The sequence below is a fragment of the Myotis yumanensis genome, unplaced genomic scaffold, assembly GCF_028538775.1.
Source record: "Myotis yumanensis isolate MYYU_CA2020_CCGP unplaced genomic scaffold, mMyoYum1.0.hap1 SCAF_9, whole genome shotgun sequence".
Classification (NCBI taxonomy): domain Eukaryota; kingdom Metazoa; phylum Chordata; class Mammalia; order Chiroptera; family Vespertilionidae; genus Myotis; species Myotis yumanensis.
The window spans coordinates 70,452,871-70,470,331 of record NW_027223760.1 but is presented as its reverse complement, the minus strand read 5'-3'; the positions used below and the strand labels follow the sequence as shown (position 1 = coordinate 70,470,331).

Below are 17,461 nucleotides of genomic sequence, written 5' to 3'. Positions count from 1 at the left end.
ACTGTGAGCTCCAGTACCTCCCACCTGGTGCACTGGGAGCAGCTTCCACACACTCACCATATGCGGGCAGAATCCTTCTCTGTGTCTGGGGGCAACACTGCAAATTAGAAGGTGAATTTGTAGCAATCTGGGAAGACCCTCACGTGTGCAAATCCTGTTCCTTGTAATTGGAATTGTGTTTATAAATCCCTATACACCCAGGTGAGACTAAATTATACCCCTGTGCATAGGCAGAAGAGAAAAAACAATCTATTTAAATGAGACCAGTTCAGCTTTCTCTAAAATCTGGACAGTATGGGTGGCCTTTTTGCAATTCTATACTCTTTCAGGAAATGCCATCACATTCTTTTATGGAATGCTCCTTATTTCATAAAAAAAATTATAAAAAAGGCATGAAACAGATTCTTCCCCACAGCCCTCAGTACTGACAATTAGTGATATTTCCTAGCCAGTCTGTCTTTGGAAAGTGATCTTGATGCCACCTTTTGTGACATCTTTATAAAGACCCACATTCCTGTAATGTAAGCCTAAACTCTGCCTGGCTCTTATTGATAACATATGTTGGACGAGGCAGGGGGGTAGATAATTGAGTTGGCAAATAAATGAGGATAGTTTTTACTAATAACTTTTGTTAGGTACATTGACTTTTTCCTATTAGAAGGTCTTTAAAGACAAATTTAATGATCATTCTACTGTGACTGTTTATATGTTCTTTTAGAGTTTATATTAGTCAGTGATTTTCAATTTTTAAAAAATATATGGGTTACCTCTTTTTAAAGATACATATTAATTTCAGAAAGCCATGCAGACTCCTGCATTGGGAAGCCCAGGCAGTTTCCAATGGCAAGCTAGAAATTTTTCTAGAAGGTTTTATGTACATTTTCTCTCCCCTCTCCTGCTACTCACTCTTTTAACTACTTCCTTTATTTTATGTGGTGTTTTATTCTATTTTGTATTTTAGGAAAGTTTAAATTGTAAAACCAGTCAATATTTAGAAAATGAGTTATTCTTATTTGATAGCATCTTAATAAAGCATGGCCTTTCTACCTTTCAAAGTCACAGAACTACATCCATGATTTCACAATCGTAAACACTTCTGCACGTGAGAAGGCTGCAGCTCCTCCTGCTTTTCTTCATTCCCTTGAGGCATATTATGAGTTGAATTGTGTCTCCCCAATATCCCTAAAAAGATACGTGGAAGTTTTAACCCCCAAAACCTAAAAAAGTGACCTTATTTTGAAATAGGGTTACTGCAGATAGTTAAGCAAAGGTGGGGTCATAGTAGGGTGGGTTCCTAATCCAATATGACTGGTGGTCTTATGAAAAGACAGCCATGCGGAGACAGAGACATGGAGAATGCCTTGTGAGGATGGAGGATTGAATAATGTACCTCTAAGCTAAGGAATGCCTAGTGCCACCAGGAGCTCAGAGAGAGACATGAAACAGATGCTTCACCACAGCCCTCAGTAGAAACCAACCTGCCGATGACACCGTGATGTTGGACTTCCAGCCTCCAGAAATGTGAAACAATAAGTTCCTGCTGTTGTAAGCCACCCAGTTTCTGATACGTTGTTATGGCATCTTTAGAATACTAATATGAGGCATGAAGCAATAAATTCAAATAAAAACCCCTTCTCCTAACGCTAGAATTCCAACCTTTCTCATGCCTTGCCTGGTCTCTTGAAGCAACTTTCCAGCATCCTTGATGCTCTTTGGTTTGCATACATTCATTTTATACACCACCATTGTGTAATATTTTCTTCTGTTTACACAGACTTCCAGTGGTCACTCCCCATTGTGCCTGAAGCAGTGTGGATTCTCGAGTGGAGCATTAAAGGGCTTTCCATTTGAGGCTCAGTTGCTTTCCAGCCCCTTCCCCCCTTGTGCCTGCTGTGCATACCATTGTTTTCTAGATGCCCACTTCTCCATAGTTCTCTCAGAACTTTTCCATTTTGAGCATACTGTTCCTTTTGAAACAAACCCCCCAAGAGAATTTTACACCTCTTTCAAAGATGTCTTAAATGCTGCTGTAATTGTTTGATTCTGTCCCAAGTAGATGCATTTGCTATATCTATGGGCTCACAAAATAATGTATACTTCTATGATACCTAATTTGCTTTGCATTGTCAATATCTGGGCATTCATCTTTCACTGTATTAAGCCCCCAAGGCATCTTTCACCCTTGCTGGCAAAAATCTGGCATCCTCAGAATAGATCAGAATTCCATAGCAGACAACCAGAAACAGACTGCCAATTTCAGGTTTCTACTCTGCTCCTCCATGTGCACGTTCCCTATAGTTCCTGTGAAGAATACAGCAATGGGCTAAAATCAAAGCCTTTCTCTTCTTATTCCCATCACCATAGGTATCTCTTTATTGACCATTGGATTGGATGATAAGTTATCTGACACTTCCTTCATCTTAGAAAGCCACAAGGGAGATGATTTTTCACACTAAATCTCTTAACCTCTGAATTCCCTCCCTGACCTGGTGAAAGTCTCCCAACCAAATGTAGCAAAACTATTCTTTTTAAATTCTCACTTGAGGACATTTTATTGATTTTAGAGAGAAAGGAAGAAGGTGGGGAAAGAGAGAGAAACACTGGATGTGAGAGAGAAACATCGATCAGTTGTCTCCCATATACTCCCAGATAAGAGATCGAACACGCAACCTAAGTATGTGCCCTGACAGGTATGTGCTCCTTGAGTGTGTGGCTCCTATATGTGGTTGGGTGATGCTTTGACGTGGTCTGAAGCTGTCTACCAGGTGTCCTGGCTCTGGGGCCTCCCAGGAGGTGCAGACCAAGGCCATCCAACCCTTATGTTCTTTCCAGGGCCACCTAGCCTGAGCTACAAAGTGACCTGCAGATGGCAGCTGCTTATGCTGGGCTTGGAGGTGCCCAAGAGAGGCCATGCTGTTAACCAAGGCCTGCTGCTATTAGTGTCAGGCCTGGGGCCACTTAATAAGAGGTATGGGGCATGCCAAGGCCAGATGCTGCTTGTTTGAGAGATTTTAGGAAAGTGTGCAGCATGAGTCAAGACAAGCCATTCATATGGAAGAGCCACTGGAAATAGCTTAGAAGGGCAAGGGGGGGACAACTTGGGTGGAATGGGGTCTCAGGGAATCACCAGGGCAGGGTAAACAGTGATTGCCAGGTTGATGCAGATGCAGATAATGGTGCCTGCCCGCTGACTCTGTGGTTGGGGCAGGGTTGGAGAGTTGCTCAGCAAAGGAACAATGGCCTCTGCCAGCTCTTCTCTCTAGGAAAAAAGTTGCCCCTTCTGCTCTCATTCTTTTTTAAAAAATATATATATTTTATTGATTTTTTACAGAGAGGAAGGGAGAGGGATAGGGAGTCAGAAACATTGATGAGAAACATAGATCAGCTGCCTCCTGCACACTCTCCACTGGGGATGTGCCCACAACCAAGATACATGCCCTTGACCAGAATCGAACCTGGGACCCTTGAGTCCGCAGGCCGATGCTCTATCCACTGAGCCAAACCAGTTAGGGCATCCTGCTCTCATTCTGATGCCAGACAATTCATTTCCTCCCATATGTCCCTGGTGCCTTTTGAGCTACTGCTGGATTTCAGTGGGGATAATCCCATGCATGGCCTTTTAAGAGGAACTGCCTAGAACTCCAGCAGCCCTCAGCCTCAGTCTCCACTGTTTTTATATTTTAAACTTTATTTTTTTCTTAGGTCAGTAGAGAGTTTTATTTATTGTGTTTTTTCTCCACTCTACTCTGAAAGGTAGACAACTAAAAAGAAATCAGAAAGAGCCAGAAGTATGGGGACCTCTCTTCCCAGCACTGGAACTCTGGGTTAGGTAGCCTGGTGTGGTACTGGGACCCTTCACTCTACAGAGGGGACGTCTGCAGCCGAGATTTTTATCTGCCACACAAGGGTGTGGGACTAGCCGGTTGTGCATCTCTGCCCTTCTACCAGTCTCAATGTGGCTTCTTTAGATATTTAGTTCTAGGACTTTCGTTTAGCTCGATTTCAGGCACTTCTGAATGATGGGTTGCTCTGTAGTTTAGTTATAATTTTTATGTGGTTGTGGGAGGATGAGAGTACTATGTTTACCTATGCGACCATTTTGATTGTGTGGAACTCCTAATCTATTTTAAATATGTCTAAGATGACTTTGTAATCATTTAGCCTCATTGCAATACAGTTATTTGTCTTCCCCAGTAGGCTGTTAGTGATGTGTTATGAAACTTGTTTCATCTACAAAATATATGATAGGCACATAATAAATGTTTATGAAATGAACCGTTGCTAAATAAAGGCATTACAATTGACATCATAGGGTCTTAGAGTAATTTAAAGTGCAGGAGCTCTCCGTGGTACTGAAGAGACTCTGTTCTTTCCTATGGGATGTGCAGAACCTTATGTTTTGTGTTTCACAGTTACCTTCACCATCCTCTGTCATGACTTTTTCTGCCACTTTGTAGTCAACTTTCTAGAGAATCCTAACTCTTGTCAAACTCTATTCTGCCTCAATTAACTGTACATACCTTTTGGTCAAGGCATTTATTGCTCATGAAATAGCTATCTGCTCCTCCACACTTTCTGGTCTCTTTGTAGTTTATGGGGATCATGTGAATAATTTTGATTAATAGGTTATGAGGAGAAATAAAGTATACTATTTCCCAGTTGAAGCACAGAATAGAGTATGTGAGTCCTCTAGCTTTTTTTCTTTCTTTTTAAAAAAAATTCCTCGCTGAATTTATCTTTTTATTGATATTTAGAGAGAGGGGAGAGAAACATTGATGGATTGCCTCCCTTATGCACCCTGACACTGGATCAAACCCACTATCTAGATATGTGCCCTGACTGGGAATCGAACCCACAACCTTTTGGTATATGGGGCAACACTCCAACCAACTGAGTCATCTGGCCAGGGCCTATAGGTTTCTTTATCCACTTGCTGTGATGGCAATGGAAGCCACACACTCAGATAGCATAGCTACCATATGGAAATATATTAGATTGCTGAGCCCTTGTATGGAGGACAACTTCCCTGAAGAGTCTTTGACTCATATACTGTTGACCTGCAACTTAGGGGGCAATTTTTACCACAAAAACATAAATTTCCATGATTAATATGGTCTTTTAATATAACCCTTATCACAGTTTGTTTACTTCCATTTTTTCCTAGATTAAGTTTCTTGAGAGAAATGATTTGCTCTCTGGGTATTCTGAGAGCATAAAGATGTACCTAACATTAACCTTGGATATAGGAAGGAACTGTACAGAAAATTTTATGAAGGGGCTGGTTTATGTTCTCATATGTGTATTAAGTGGTGAGTAATGGTTTAGCCAAGCCAGAGAAATAAAGGACAGGTTAGGCCAGAGGTCAGCAAACTTTTTCTGTAAATGGCTACCAGCTAATAAATATTTTAGGCTTCTCAGATCATAAGGGTAGATCTCTATTGCATATTCATCTTCCTGTTTTACAACTTTTCAAAATGTAAAACTATTCTTAGCTCAATGCTTGTACAAAAAAGTCCAGATTTGACCCTTGGGCCATAGTTTGCTGACCCCTGGTCTAGGGAGAAGAAACCCACAGATGTGTACATACAATTATAATCAGTTTGGCCATGACAGAGTATGAATTTTGAATAAGGGTCATGATAAACCAGCCCAGAGAGATAGAAATGAAGTTATTTTCAATGGATATAAAGTTTCAGTTATGAAAAATAATTTTATTTTTTTAATTAACTTTTGCTGAAGATCTTTTCAGGCTCCTATGTTGGCTTGGGTTTATGTCTCTGAAGCCTTCTCCTCTTTGGATTTCTTTAGCCTGTATATGTGTGAAATTCAGCTTCTAGACTAGAAGTTGTGCTATGAATCTGACACACACCAGGACAAGTCAAAGCACCTGATCGTGAGGCGGAATATAGTTCTGAACGCAGCACGGTGTGTTTGCTGTAGAAAGGCTGGAGGCAGACAATGTGTAGTGATTTCTACCACCAGGCAGATTTTAGGGGTGAGGGAGAGTATGAAGTAGTAGGGAAGGAACTAGTTTGTCAGGGACCCTTAGCGGTGAATTTTGTACTTGCTCTCCGGAAAGGATTCTGCTGTGTCGAACTCAGTGGCCACACAGGCCTAAGTGTAACTGTATGGCTTTGCCCTTTAGGGGGGAGTACTTTTGACCTAAGGATATCTCACTCCATCTGTATCTAACTAAGAGATACATTTATCAAGAAGACAAAGGGAATTCAGTAACTGTCTGATGAGAAATTAAGGTGTTTAGAGAAGGAGGGGAATCAGGAGGAGAGGGAGAGGGAGAAAACCAATCCTTGTGCCTAGAGGAGGGGCCCTCTTCCTGCTTACACTCGCCTGCTCACTTTGTACTCCATCGCTGTATTTGGAGAGGATTTCTGTTGATCAGGACAGGGGCCTGTCTTGTCATTAAGGTCCTGTCCCTTTGGGCACAGGGAGGGAGGATGCCAGTGGACAGTGTAGGACAGAAAATGGACGTGTGTTGAAGTGCTATTCACTAGCTCTGTTGTCCTTTGGTTAAACCCACTGGTTCTTGATAAGTATCCTTTATCTCTAAAATGGGAATGATAATAATGGCCAACAAATTTAGTGCTTTACTAGTATATGTCATATACTCATTTAAACTTCATAGCCACCCTATTCTTTATTATCTCTATTTTCTTGGAAAGGAAATTGAAGAAAGAGTGTTTGAGTAACCTGCCCAAGAGTCCAGAACTTCTTGGTAGTGGAGCAAAGGATCTGTACCTAGTCAGACTGCCTCGGGGTCTATGTTCTGAGCTTTTCCCCTGTACTGCCTCTCCCATAATAGTAAGGTAATAATATGGGAGAACACTTGACACAGAGAAGGCATTTGCTAAATGGTAGTGCTAGGTGAGAAATGGAGAAGGAAAGCAACAACAAGAATTCTCATCTTTGTAACTGCAATGAGTGAGGAAAAAATCTGGTTCACTTAGAATAAGCTCTTTTTACATAACCAGTAAGTGTGGAAATAGCATGGATCCTCATATGTTTTCTAACATGCCCATAGACATAGAATTCCAGAGTGACTTAAAAAGGGTTTTAGTATTTTTTTTTTTTTTGCTTCTAGACTTAAATCTGAAATCAAATGCCTTCAAATCAATGCTTTAAAAATTAAACAAACTCAGTGTACATATGTGAAAGTGTGTGCACATACTATTCATTATCTTGTAGCACTACTTGAGAAGGTCTTTTCATATCCATTTTCATCAGGCTTGTACTTCACAGATAAGCTGCAATAAGGATGTTTTCAGGAAGTTCTGTGATTACTTTTCAGCAGATAAAATTGTGTTTAGCTTCGTTGAAATGCTTGAGTACATTAACTTAGCAAAGAAGGCAAATAAGAGACAAATCAAATTCTGTAAGTAAACAGTTATTCATATTGAATCATATGAAAAGTTTAAACAATGAGAAAAACAAACTCCATAATTCATTTCCTCTCTTCGCTTATAATAATATAACATGAACTTTCCAAACTAGATTTTCAGAACAGGCCAATTTTATTAAGTAATGAAAGCTTTTAGATATCCCTTTTAAATAAAAAGCAATTAATAAAAATAAAAGAAAACAGAAATAATTTTAAATGTTTGTCTTAAGACCTGGCCAGTGTTTCACAGTGGTCAGAGTGTATGTTCAATTTCCAGTCAAAGGCATGTAACTGGGTTGCAGGTTTGAATGCTGGCCCCTGTTGGGGCGTGTGTGGGAGGCAACCAATCAATATGTCTCTTTCACACCAATATTTCTATCTCTTCCCCACTCCTTCCCTCCCTTCCAGTCTCTAAAAATCAATGGGAAAAAATATCCTTGGATGGAGATTAACAATAACAAAAAAAGTGCCTTATTTTATACTTCTAATGGAGACACAAATTGATACATTTATTAAACTTTCTGACAAAATATTCTTTCAAACTTTCTGAAAGTTTTTGAAGTAATCAAATAATACTTATTTTAAGGTTTCACCATTTTTATATAGGAAGGTTACATGTTCTACAAACAAAAATCTAAAATCTTAATGTAAAACTTGCCCTTTGGTGATATCCCATCCACAGGCGTCTTTGTTCTTGAACCCCATGGAAAGTAAACTAGAACATGTTCTACCCATGTTAACACTAACCATGGCAAATTACAAACTCAACAGGTACGTGTAATGTACATCTTTAATCTACAAAATATGGAACAAACCCAACACAAATGTGTAATTTTTTCACTACTTGGGTTATTTTTGGTAATAAAATCTTCAATGTGTTTCTTGGAAGTGAATGGTCTACATTTTTATGAGGATATGTACATTTTATTTAAGAGATGGGGGATCATAGAAATTCTAGTTACAGTTCTGAAGACCCAAGGTATGCACATTAAAAGCATAGAAAGTATTCCTGAGGGAAAATGGAGTTCATACAAGGTTTAGTCACAAACTTAAAATAACTGAAGACTTGTCAGGGAAAATGACGTCCCAGAAGGCACAGAAATGTGTATCACTGTCTTAAAAGGGATCATGGAAGCAAGTTTAGAACAGTTAAAGACGTTGTGAGCCTAATCGTGCAGAAGTATAAGGGGGCTAAAAGAAACTCTGATATAGATTCCTATTTTATAACCACAAACTTTGATTAGGAAGATAAATATATATATTTGAGTTACATATTTAAAGGATTGAATGACTTAATGAATTTCAAGCACCATACTTTGTCAAAAGAATAATTGTTTTAAATAGTTATTTTATTTCCTTTAAAAATATTTTTATTGATTTCACAGAGGAAGGGAGGAGATAGAGATAGAAACATAAGTGATGAGAGAGAATCATTGATTGGCTGCCTCTTGCACACCTCCTACTGGGGATTGAGCCCGAAGCCTGTGCTTATGCCCTGACTGGGAATCGAACCATGACCTCCTGGTTCATAGGTCGACACTCAACCACTGAGCCACAGCAGCTGGGCTATATTATTTCTTGATATAGAAATTATAACAGGATTGTGAATATTCTATTTCTCAAATGAATGTACACAACATTTAAAAGAAAATGTATTTATAACATGGATTCTTTAAAATCTTGCTAAAATCAAGACAGTTATCAATCTTGTGAAACTTCAGAGTTTGAAGGATATACTTTACTTTCTTTGCTCAAAATTAGGTCAAGAGAGCCATACTTCTTGAAGTGCTTACTTTCTCTCATAGTCAATTATAATAGCTTCTTTCTCTAGGAAAGAAATGCAATGTGAAAAAATTTTGTGTGACAGTTTACACATAACCACAACAATAAAAATGAAATCTTTATTTTTTAAAATTAAATTTATTGGGCGGCAATGTTTATTAAGATTATATAGGTTTCAAGTGTACAGTTCTATGATACATCATCTATATATTGCATTGTGTGCCCCCACCCAAAGTCAAATCTTCTGTCAGCATATATTTTATATGTTTGTATCTCCCTGAAATATGCAGCGTAATTAAATTCTTTTATTATAGATCCCATTTTCCCTTTTCCAAGTAATATTAAAAACGCAATATGTATCCTGTTATCCAGCCCGCAGCAGGGAAAACACCATCATAAATTTAAATTCATTACCAAATTCAAATTTCAGTTATCCCAAGAATAGGCTTCCGAATATATAATATAAACCCTACATATTAATTAGATGGTATATGTCTTTCATGACAGAAAAAACCACTGAGAATATCAGTGTGGCAGATGCAGTAAATTGTTTTCATAGGACACAGGAAGCTGATGCTGACTGCTCTCGTCTTCCTCGTTCTCATTTTACATGCGCCCCTCTGCTCATTGTGTGATGTCCTCCCATCTTTCCTCTGTTCACTTACATTGCACTCAGCTGTGGCACTGAAAGGGGTCTTACTGGTTGTGGACCAGCAGCTTACAGATGTCAGCACTGACCCTGAGAGAGGGCATCCTGACAAAGTCATGCAGTCTGTGGCAGTGAGGTGACAGCCTCTGAATTATACCCTGCTGCTGAATATAAAATTTTTAAAAAAATTATGGGAAATTTTAGCCTTTCCCTGAAGACTCAGTTTCTGTCTCGCTCTGCAATAACGCCATTTCTGACTGTATAGCAAGGGCACTGTGGTTTGAATGCAGGCTACACTGCCTGCTTGCTCTGTCCTATGTGCTAAAATGGAGAAAATAACAGCTCCTATCTGATGGGGTTGTTAAGAGCCTTCAAAAAGTTAGCATTCACGGAGCACTTAGAATAATGTCAGGCCGTTGTAAGTGCTCAGCAAGCATTGGTTATTATTACAATCGTCCGTGTTAATCCCTCTTTCTTTCCTATTTTGTATTTTCCAGGAATACCACCAAGTTAGCTGTTTTATTTAGAATGTCAATTTATTCCAGGTCCCTCTTCCCAGCTCAAGTCATTTTAGGGTAGGGACTATGTCCCAAATTTCTTCTATGTACCTCCATAGGGCCTAACATAATGTTTGATGCAAAATAAGGATTCTGTAAATACTTTTGTTTTTCCTGCTGGTTGATAAGGTAAATAGATTTCTCATAATTGCAACTCTGGCCAACCTTTAGATGTTTAAAAAAAAAGAAAGAAAGAAAGAAAGAAAAGAAAAGCCAATTAAAATGTGGTAGGAGTATAATGTGCCAGTGCTCTATGTTTAAAAAAAAAAAAAAAAGCAAAAGACCACTACCACTCATATTACTTGAAGGTATCTAAAAAAAAATCCTCAGAATACATATTGGGGATGGTTTAGGAGTAATGGATAAGATCGGCTATTTTGTATTACTACCAGAGTCATATATAAGGCACTGATGGATACTTTCACATTGTGTATTGGTGCTGTAGTGGTATTACCCTGAGCCCTGAATTCTGGACAGCATTTTACTAAGACACGTTTTTAATGCATGTTCTCAGCTACATGTTAGAATTGCTTGGTGAGCTTTTAAAACTCTCATTACCCAGGCTTTACCCCAAACCTGTTAAGCCCAAATCTCTGGCACCAGTGTTTACTCAGCCTCTTCAGGTGATGCCCCTGTGCAGCCACGTTGGGGAACTTACTGGGCCAGCCTGTTAAGCCTGCCAGACTATGGTTCTGTGGCATGTTTATCTGGATAGGGCATATGGTAATTATGACATTATAGCTGCTTTATAACATCTCTGTCAAGTACTATGTAGCCTAGACATCCACTCACTTTCTAAGAGGAGTTTTGAGGAATGAGGAGATATTCCAATGTGAATCCGGTTACCAAGGCTGCATCCTTATTTTGTTTGATTCATTTCCCTTCCCACAATGATTGTGCTTGGAACCTGTGTTTTCCTTTTGGCAGCTGACTCCTGCAGATGTGTCATTTTCTACACACTGGCTCCCTGTTTATGCCCAACCAGAGGGGAGGGGCAATGCCTGAGTCACCTTCAGCACTCAGCAATTTCCCCGGGAGTCTTATTCTTTCTAACCTTGCGGTTTCTCTGGCTTGAAGAATTATGTCTCAAGATACAGCTCAAAAATGAATTCTTAAATGAGAAAAAGAGCATTGTTGGCTGTATAAAAAATATAGATTTATTTTTCTATTTCTTTGCCCAGTATGAACTACTATTCAGAGTAACTTCCTATTCTAGAAGATCCTATTTCACTAATTAATGTAACATATGTCACAAATTCTGTTGTCTTTTTTATAGTTACATTATTTTTGCATTTATTCAGAAAACATTTCTTGACGATCTGTGATGTGTCAGGTATTGTGACAGTTGCTTGGAATATAAAGATGAAAGACTGAGTCCATCACAGACACCTTGGAAAGATGGGCGAGTGCAGTGATGGAGGAATGCAGGAACTGCTATGATGATAGCCAGGAAGGGCACCTATCCAAACACAGGTGTGCTGCACTAGGAGCTGTTGTCTGTGTTTGAGCCTTTTAATTCTCACTATAACTTCAGGATACAGGGGACATGGTAATTCCATTTTATAGATAAGGAAACTGGGTCTCAGAGAGAGTAAGTCATTTGCCCATTTCAAAAAGTCAATAAATGAATGTTTTATTTAACTGCCCACTTCTGGCAACGTTTTTATTAATAAACTTTATTTTTAGAGCAGTTTTAAGTCACAACAAAATTGAATGGAAAGAACAGAGATTTCCCATGTACCCTTGTCCCCACCCACCCACGCCACATAGAGCGTCCATCCTGTCACTGTCCTGCACCACAGTGATATATTCATGACGACAGATGAACCTACATTAACACATCATTATCACTCAAAGTCCATAGTTCACATTAGGGCTCACTGTGATGTTGTACATTCCATGAGTTCTGACAAATACACAATGACACGTTTCCACCATGGTAGCATCATACACTGCCCTAAAAATCCCCTGTGCTCTGCCCAGTCATTCCTCTCTCCCTCCCAAACCTGGCGAACACTGATCTTTTTACCATCCCCATACTTTTGTCTTTCCCTGAATATCATACAGTTGGAATTATACAACATGTAACCATTTCCAATTGGTTTCTTTCATTTAGTAATATGCATTTACTTATCCCTGCCTTCTCATGGCATGGTAGTTCATTTCCTTTTAGCTCTGAATAATATTCCATTGTTTGAATCTACCACGGTTTATCCATTAGCTCACTGAAGGACATTTTGGGGACTTCCAAGTTTTGGCAGTTATTAATAAAACTGCTGTAGATCTCCATGTGCAGGATTTTGTGTGGACATAAAATGTCAGTTTATTTGGGCAGCTAGTAAGGAGTGGGATTGCGGATTATATGGTAAGAGCACATTTACTTGTGTAACAAAACATTAAACTGTCTTCCAAAAGGGTTAGACCATTTTGCATTCTCACTTGCAACGAATGTTTTCCTTTTGCTTCACATCCTTGCCAGCATTTGATGTTGTCAGTGGTTTTGGATTTTGGCCATAGTAAGTGTGTAGTGGCATTCCATTGTTTTAATAGGTAATTCTCTAATGACGTAAGATGTTGAACATCTTTTCATAGGCTTATTTGCCATATGCATGTCCTTGTTGATGAGATGTCTATTTAGGTCTTCTGCCCATTTTTAAAAATTGAGTTGTTTATTTTCTTATTATCCAGTCATGTGTTAATATTTTGTACTTGAGGTAAACCTGGGAGAATAGCCTTATGGGAAAGGGAAAGAAAGCGTCCCAATAGCTCACTGGGAGCTGGCCCGGCACTCACAGGGGGGCCATGGTGTTCTCATGTTGAACATAAGCAGTTTCACAGAACATCAGTACCAAACAAGACCACCTGAAACTGGGAGGACCATGTTAGACTCATGCCTGGATATGGAACATGGTGCAAACCATTAAAATGACCAACATCCCCTCTTCTTGCTAACATGAACTTTTTTTCCAATCAAAGCTTGAGCCCTACTCAATTCCTCATGTCTCCTAGACAAAAATTAAGATACTCAGTGATAAAATCACCCTTACTTTCTGATAGCGCCAAATCCAGAAGTAAAGCCACCTTCTCTGTAACATCCCCAACAGGACTGGGCAGGGGTTGAGGGGAGCAGGTGTCCCCAGGATGCAGGACTTCCAGTACTAAAATTTGGAAATTCTGGGGCCAGCTTGACCATCCTATTCTCTAGAACAGGGGTCCTCAAACTTTTTAAACAGGGGCCCAGTTCACTGTTCCTCAGACCGTTGGAGGGCCGGACTATAGTTTAAAAAAAAACTATGAACAAATTCCTATGCACACTGCACATATCTTATTTTGAAGTAAAAAAACAAAACGGGAACAAGTTCAATATTTGTATTTGCATGTGGCCCGCGGGCCATAGTTTGAGGACCCCTGCTCTAGAATAACAACACAAGCCCAAATATTTTAATAAGCCCCTTCTAACATCCTCTCTGAGATACCTTCCACTTATCAATGGAATTTTGTTTCCTTTGCTGTAAACACTTCCAATGTGGTCCTAGTGGTCTTTGGTGATGGGCAACAACCAATCAACAAAATCAAAGCAAAGCCAATACAATGGCAATAAATTTATTAGGTTATTCCTTAACAATAATGTTTTAAATGATTAATTTCCTTCTAACAATAGGAAATAGAAAGTTGCATAATCTATGGGGAAGCCCAAACAGCATGATGGATCTTAACATAAAAGAAAAATCTACAGAAAATATTGTTAGGCTATGATAAGAAAGACTTCGTTTTGTTGTTTTTATAGCAAACTTCCTTTCTGTCTCTCAGGGATCATGTCTGACCACCAGTTTGGTAACCAGTTTATGTGCAGCGTGGTGGCCTCTCATGTGAGTCATCTGCCCACAACCAACCTCAGCTTCGTCTGGATTGCTCCACCTGCTGGCACAGGCTGCGTGAATTTCATGTAAGTACCCACAGTGTCTGTGACCACTAAGGAAGGCAAATATACCCCTCATTGGGTTCCAATTGGGGTCACTATTAAAGTGTATTATTTTAACAAGTTTGACTCTAATGAAATTTACTGATTTTGGTGTCAATAAAAGAGATGAAAACTTCTTTAAAGTAACTTTATTTTTGCATATTTATTAATTCCTCAAGAGTTCTAAATTAGATGTTAGCTGACCAAAATATACAATAAGATAAAAATAAAGGCATTATGAAAATTTTCGTTTAGAAAATAAGATGAAAACAGGTACTAAAAATGCCATGAGACTCATATACATGTTGGAAGAAGACCACAAATTTAGCTTTCTGATTTCTGACCATTAGTGACAGGAAGGAAATGTGATCAAATAAGAGATTCATGATGGTGAGAAATCAGGGACTCTATAGAAACTTAATAACTTTCTCATGTGCTTTCATCCAGAGGAAACTGGGAAATGTAGTGAGTAATGCCCCCACGGCCTTGGACAAACACTGCACTGTGGCTCAAAGGCTGTGACTTGTGACATCTCTCAGTATAGACTATTCCACTACCACTGCCCCAGAACCACCATTCCTCATCCTCTTTAGTTATCTTTTCTTTCCGTATTTTCTTTACTTCTAGCACATGATATACTTCATATTTAATTATGTATATTCATTGTCTCTTTCTGCTGAAATGCAGGTTCCTTGAAAGCAAGAATTTTTTTGTTTGTTTACTCATTTGCCCCAACTGTCTAAACAGCCCCTGGCACACAGTAAGCATTCACTGAATATTTGTTGAATGGATAAATAGGCCAATGGAATAAGGTCAGAGGCCATTCAGAAACAGCATTCTATGGGCAGCCAAGCAAAATAGAGCTGGACGGCATATTGAATGATTCTCTATTCCAACCTTCTGCTCAGACGACAGAGTCTCATAAAATATGCACACTCCAAATTCACTACTATCTTTACTTCCTTTTAATAGCATACAGTTCAGTGTCAAGGGTTCCTATTTTTTGCCTATCTTCTGGGTTACCAAGATGCAAACATCAGATTCATCCTTCTAGTTAATTGACATTTAATCTCATCATTTTCTCCCTCAGGAAGTTTTTCATACTTGAACTCATTCTTTCCAGTACCTCTTGCTAAGGTTATTGATTGCAATAGCATCCCAACTGGTCTGTTCACTTCCGGCCTATTTCTCCTCCAGTCCTTCCTGCACATTGTTAGCCAGTTTATCTTCCTAAGGTACAATCTTGATCACTCAAAACTTCTATCCCCCCAAATTTCCATCTGAAAGCCAGCCCTTTGGCATAGATTTGATATGCTTTTCCCAATAATTGATGTTTACCATCTTCTCTTATTTCATATAGCATGCACCTCCTGGATAGGGTGTTAATTGATAAGACTTCCTATAATTCCCTGAACATTATGTGATTTTCTTTCTCCATGCTTTTCTCATAGCCCAGAATACTTTTTTTCTATAAATTTCAAGTCCTACCCTTTTTTCAAGAACTGTTGAAAATGCCCACTGTTCTATACTATAACCCTTTCCAAGACATCAATAACAGAAGTGACATGCTGATTGGTTTACTGTATACTTATTTGAATTAATTTCTTGCCTGGATAGGGACAACTTCTTATTTCTCTGTGATCCCTCCACAGTTGATACAATGTCTCAAACAGAGAAAACATGGGAAATGCCCTTGGATTATATGAGGTTCAATGTTGTTTTTTCCTTTTGTTTAATAGTAATCTCTGACTCTTTTGGCATACTTTATCTTCCTCATGTTTGCACTTGGAAGGACAACACATTTTTCCCATGCATCACTTTGTGATTTAAAACAAGAATTATTTTTGTCAACAGTAGAACACAAAATAAATTATGTCAACAATATAGAATTGCTTACCTCAAAAAGAAATAGAGGTTTAAATTTAATCTGTTTAAATATCATGTTTGATGGCATATGATCTCACTGTTCCTGGGATATCAAACTCTACTTTCTTCTGAGAAATTACAGGTATTTTAAGTCCTAACTTCAAAGAATATTTTCTTAGCAGTTGGTCAGAAAAATACAGTTTGCTCAGGAGTAATTTTTACTCTCTGCAAAGAATACACACTCTATTTCCCAACATAATTTTTATGATGCAATTTGCACTTTTTGCTATTCTTAATAGCATTAAGACTTTGCTTCACATGAGCCGTGATTACGTTGAGCTTTGCATGGAGTAGCTGCTTCTTATGTGGGCAAGATGCTTTTGTTAATCTACTTTCCTAACTAGCTTGTGAGAGGCTAGAGGAAAACTGAAGATTGAACATGGACCACTGAAACAATTTATCTGAAAATTTCCAAAATAAAGCCTTGCAATGTTTTACCTTTATTCCTTACTACACTATTTATTATGTGTTGAGTAGAGCTATGTAAGAGTTAAAACCTGTAATTAGTATGTGCCCAGCAATACTTGAAGGGGATTGCTAATGTTCACCATAAATTTTAAACATTCAGCAAAAATAAAATAACACATAAACTTATGGCATTTGAATGTAAATATATCATGATTCTCTTTTTTCTAACTAACCTCAAAAATTAAAAGTTTCACGTTTTAAAGTAGGAAGAATAGCTTTTTAAAAATTAAACTTCAGCCATGCTTACATGCTTTAGTCATATATTTTGTATAACTTCTTATCGTTAGTTACTTCATACACTATTTCATTTCTTTACAAGTGCATTTTCCTTTTTAACTGGATTTTAAATCCCCCAAGGTCAGGGACTGTGTTAGCTATTTTTATGTACCTAACAGGTCCTAATACTGAAATACAGACGATAGAAGTCCCTCAATAAAATTTCCTTAATAGCTCATAATGCTATCATTTCATTGATTCTGAAATACTGATTTTTAAAAAATGTTTTGGAATCTCAAAAGAAGAGATTGTAATCATAATTGGCAGCATTTACTTTATTTCTTAATGCCTTACAATTGATTGTGTCTTGGAGTTGAAGAACCCGGCTACTAATATCTGTCATTTACCACATGTACGGTCTCTCTAAAGTGGCAGTTGAATCGACACTGCCCCCAATTCTGTAATTTCATATTAGAACAGCCGTGTATGATTTAAAAACCCACTTA

General features: G+C 38.5%; 1 protein-coding gene across 2 annotated transcripts in view; it reads left to right on the top strand.

The window, feature by feature from the left end:
* Window positions 1–17,461, top strand: part of RELN (reelin) — a 423,783-nt gene that overhangs the window by 105,568 nt on the left and 300,754 nt on the right. For both annotated transcript variants that reach the window (XM_070424598.1, XM_070424599.1), the window contains exon 3: window positions 14,195–14,330. In XM_070424598.1, coding sequence (XP_070280699.1) covers window positions 14,195–14,330 — 136 coding nt within the window. The remainder of the gene's footprint in view (window positions 1–14,194; window positions 14,331–17,461) is intronic.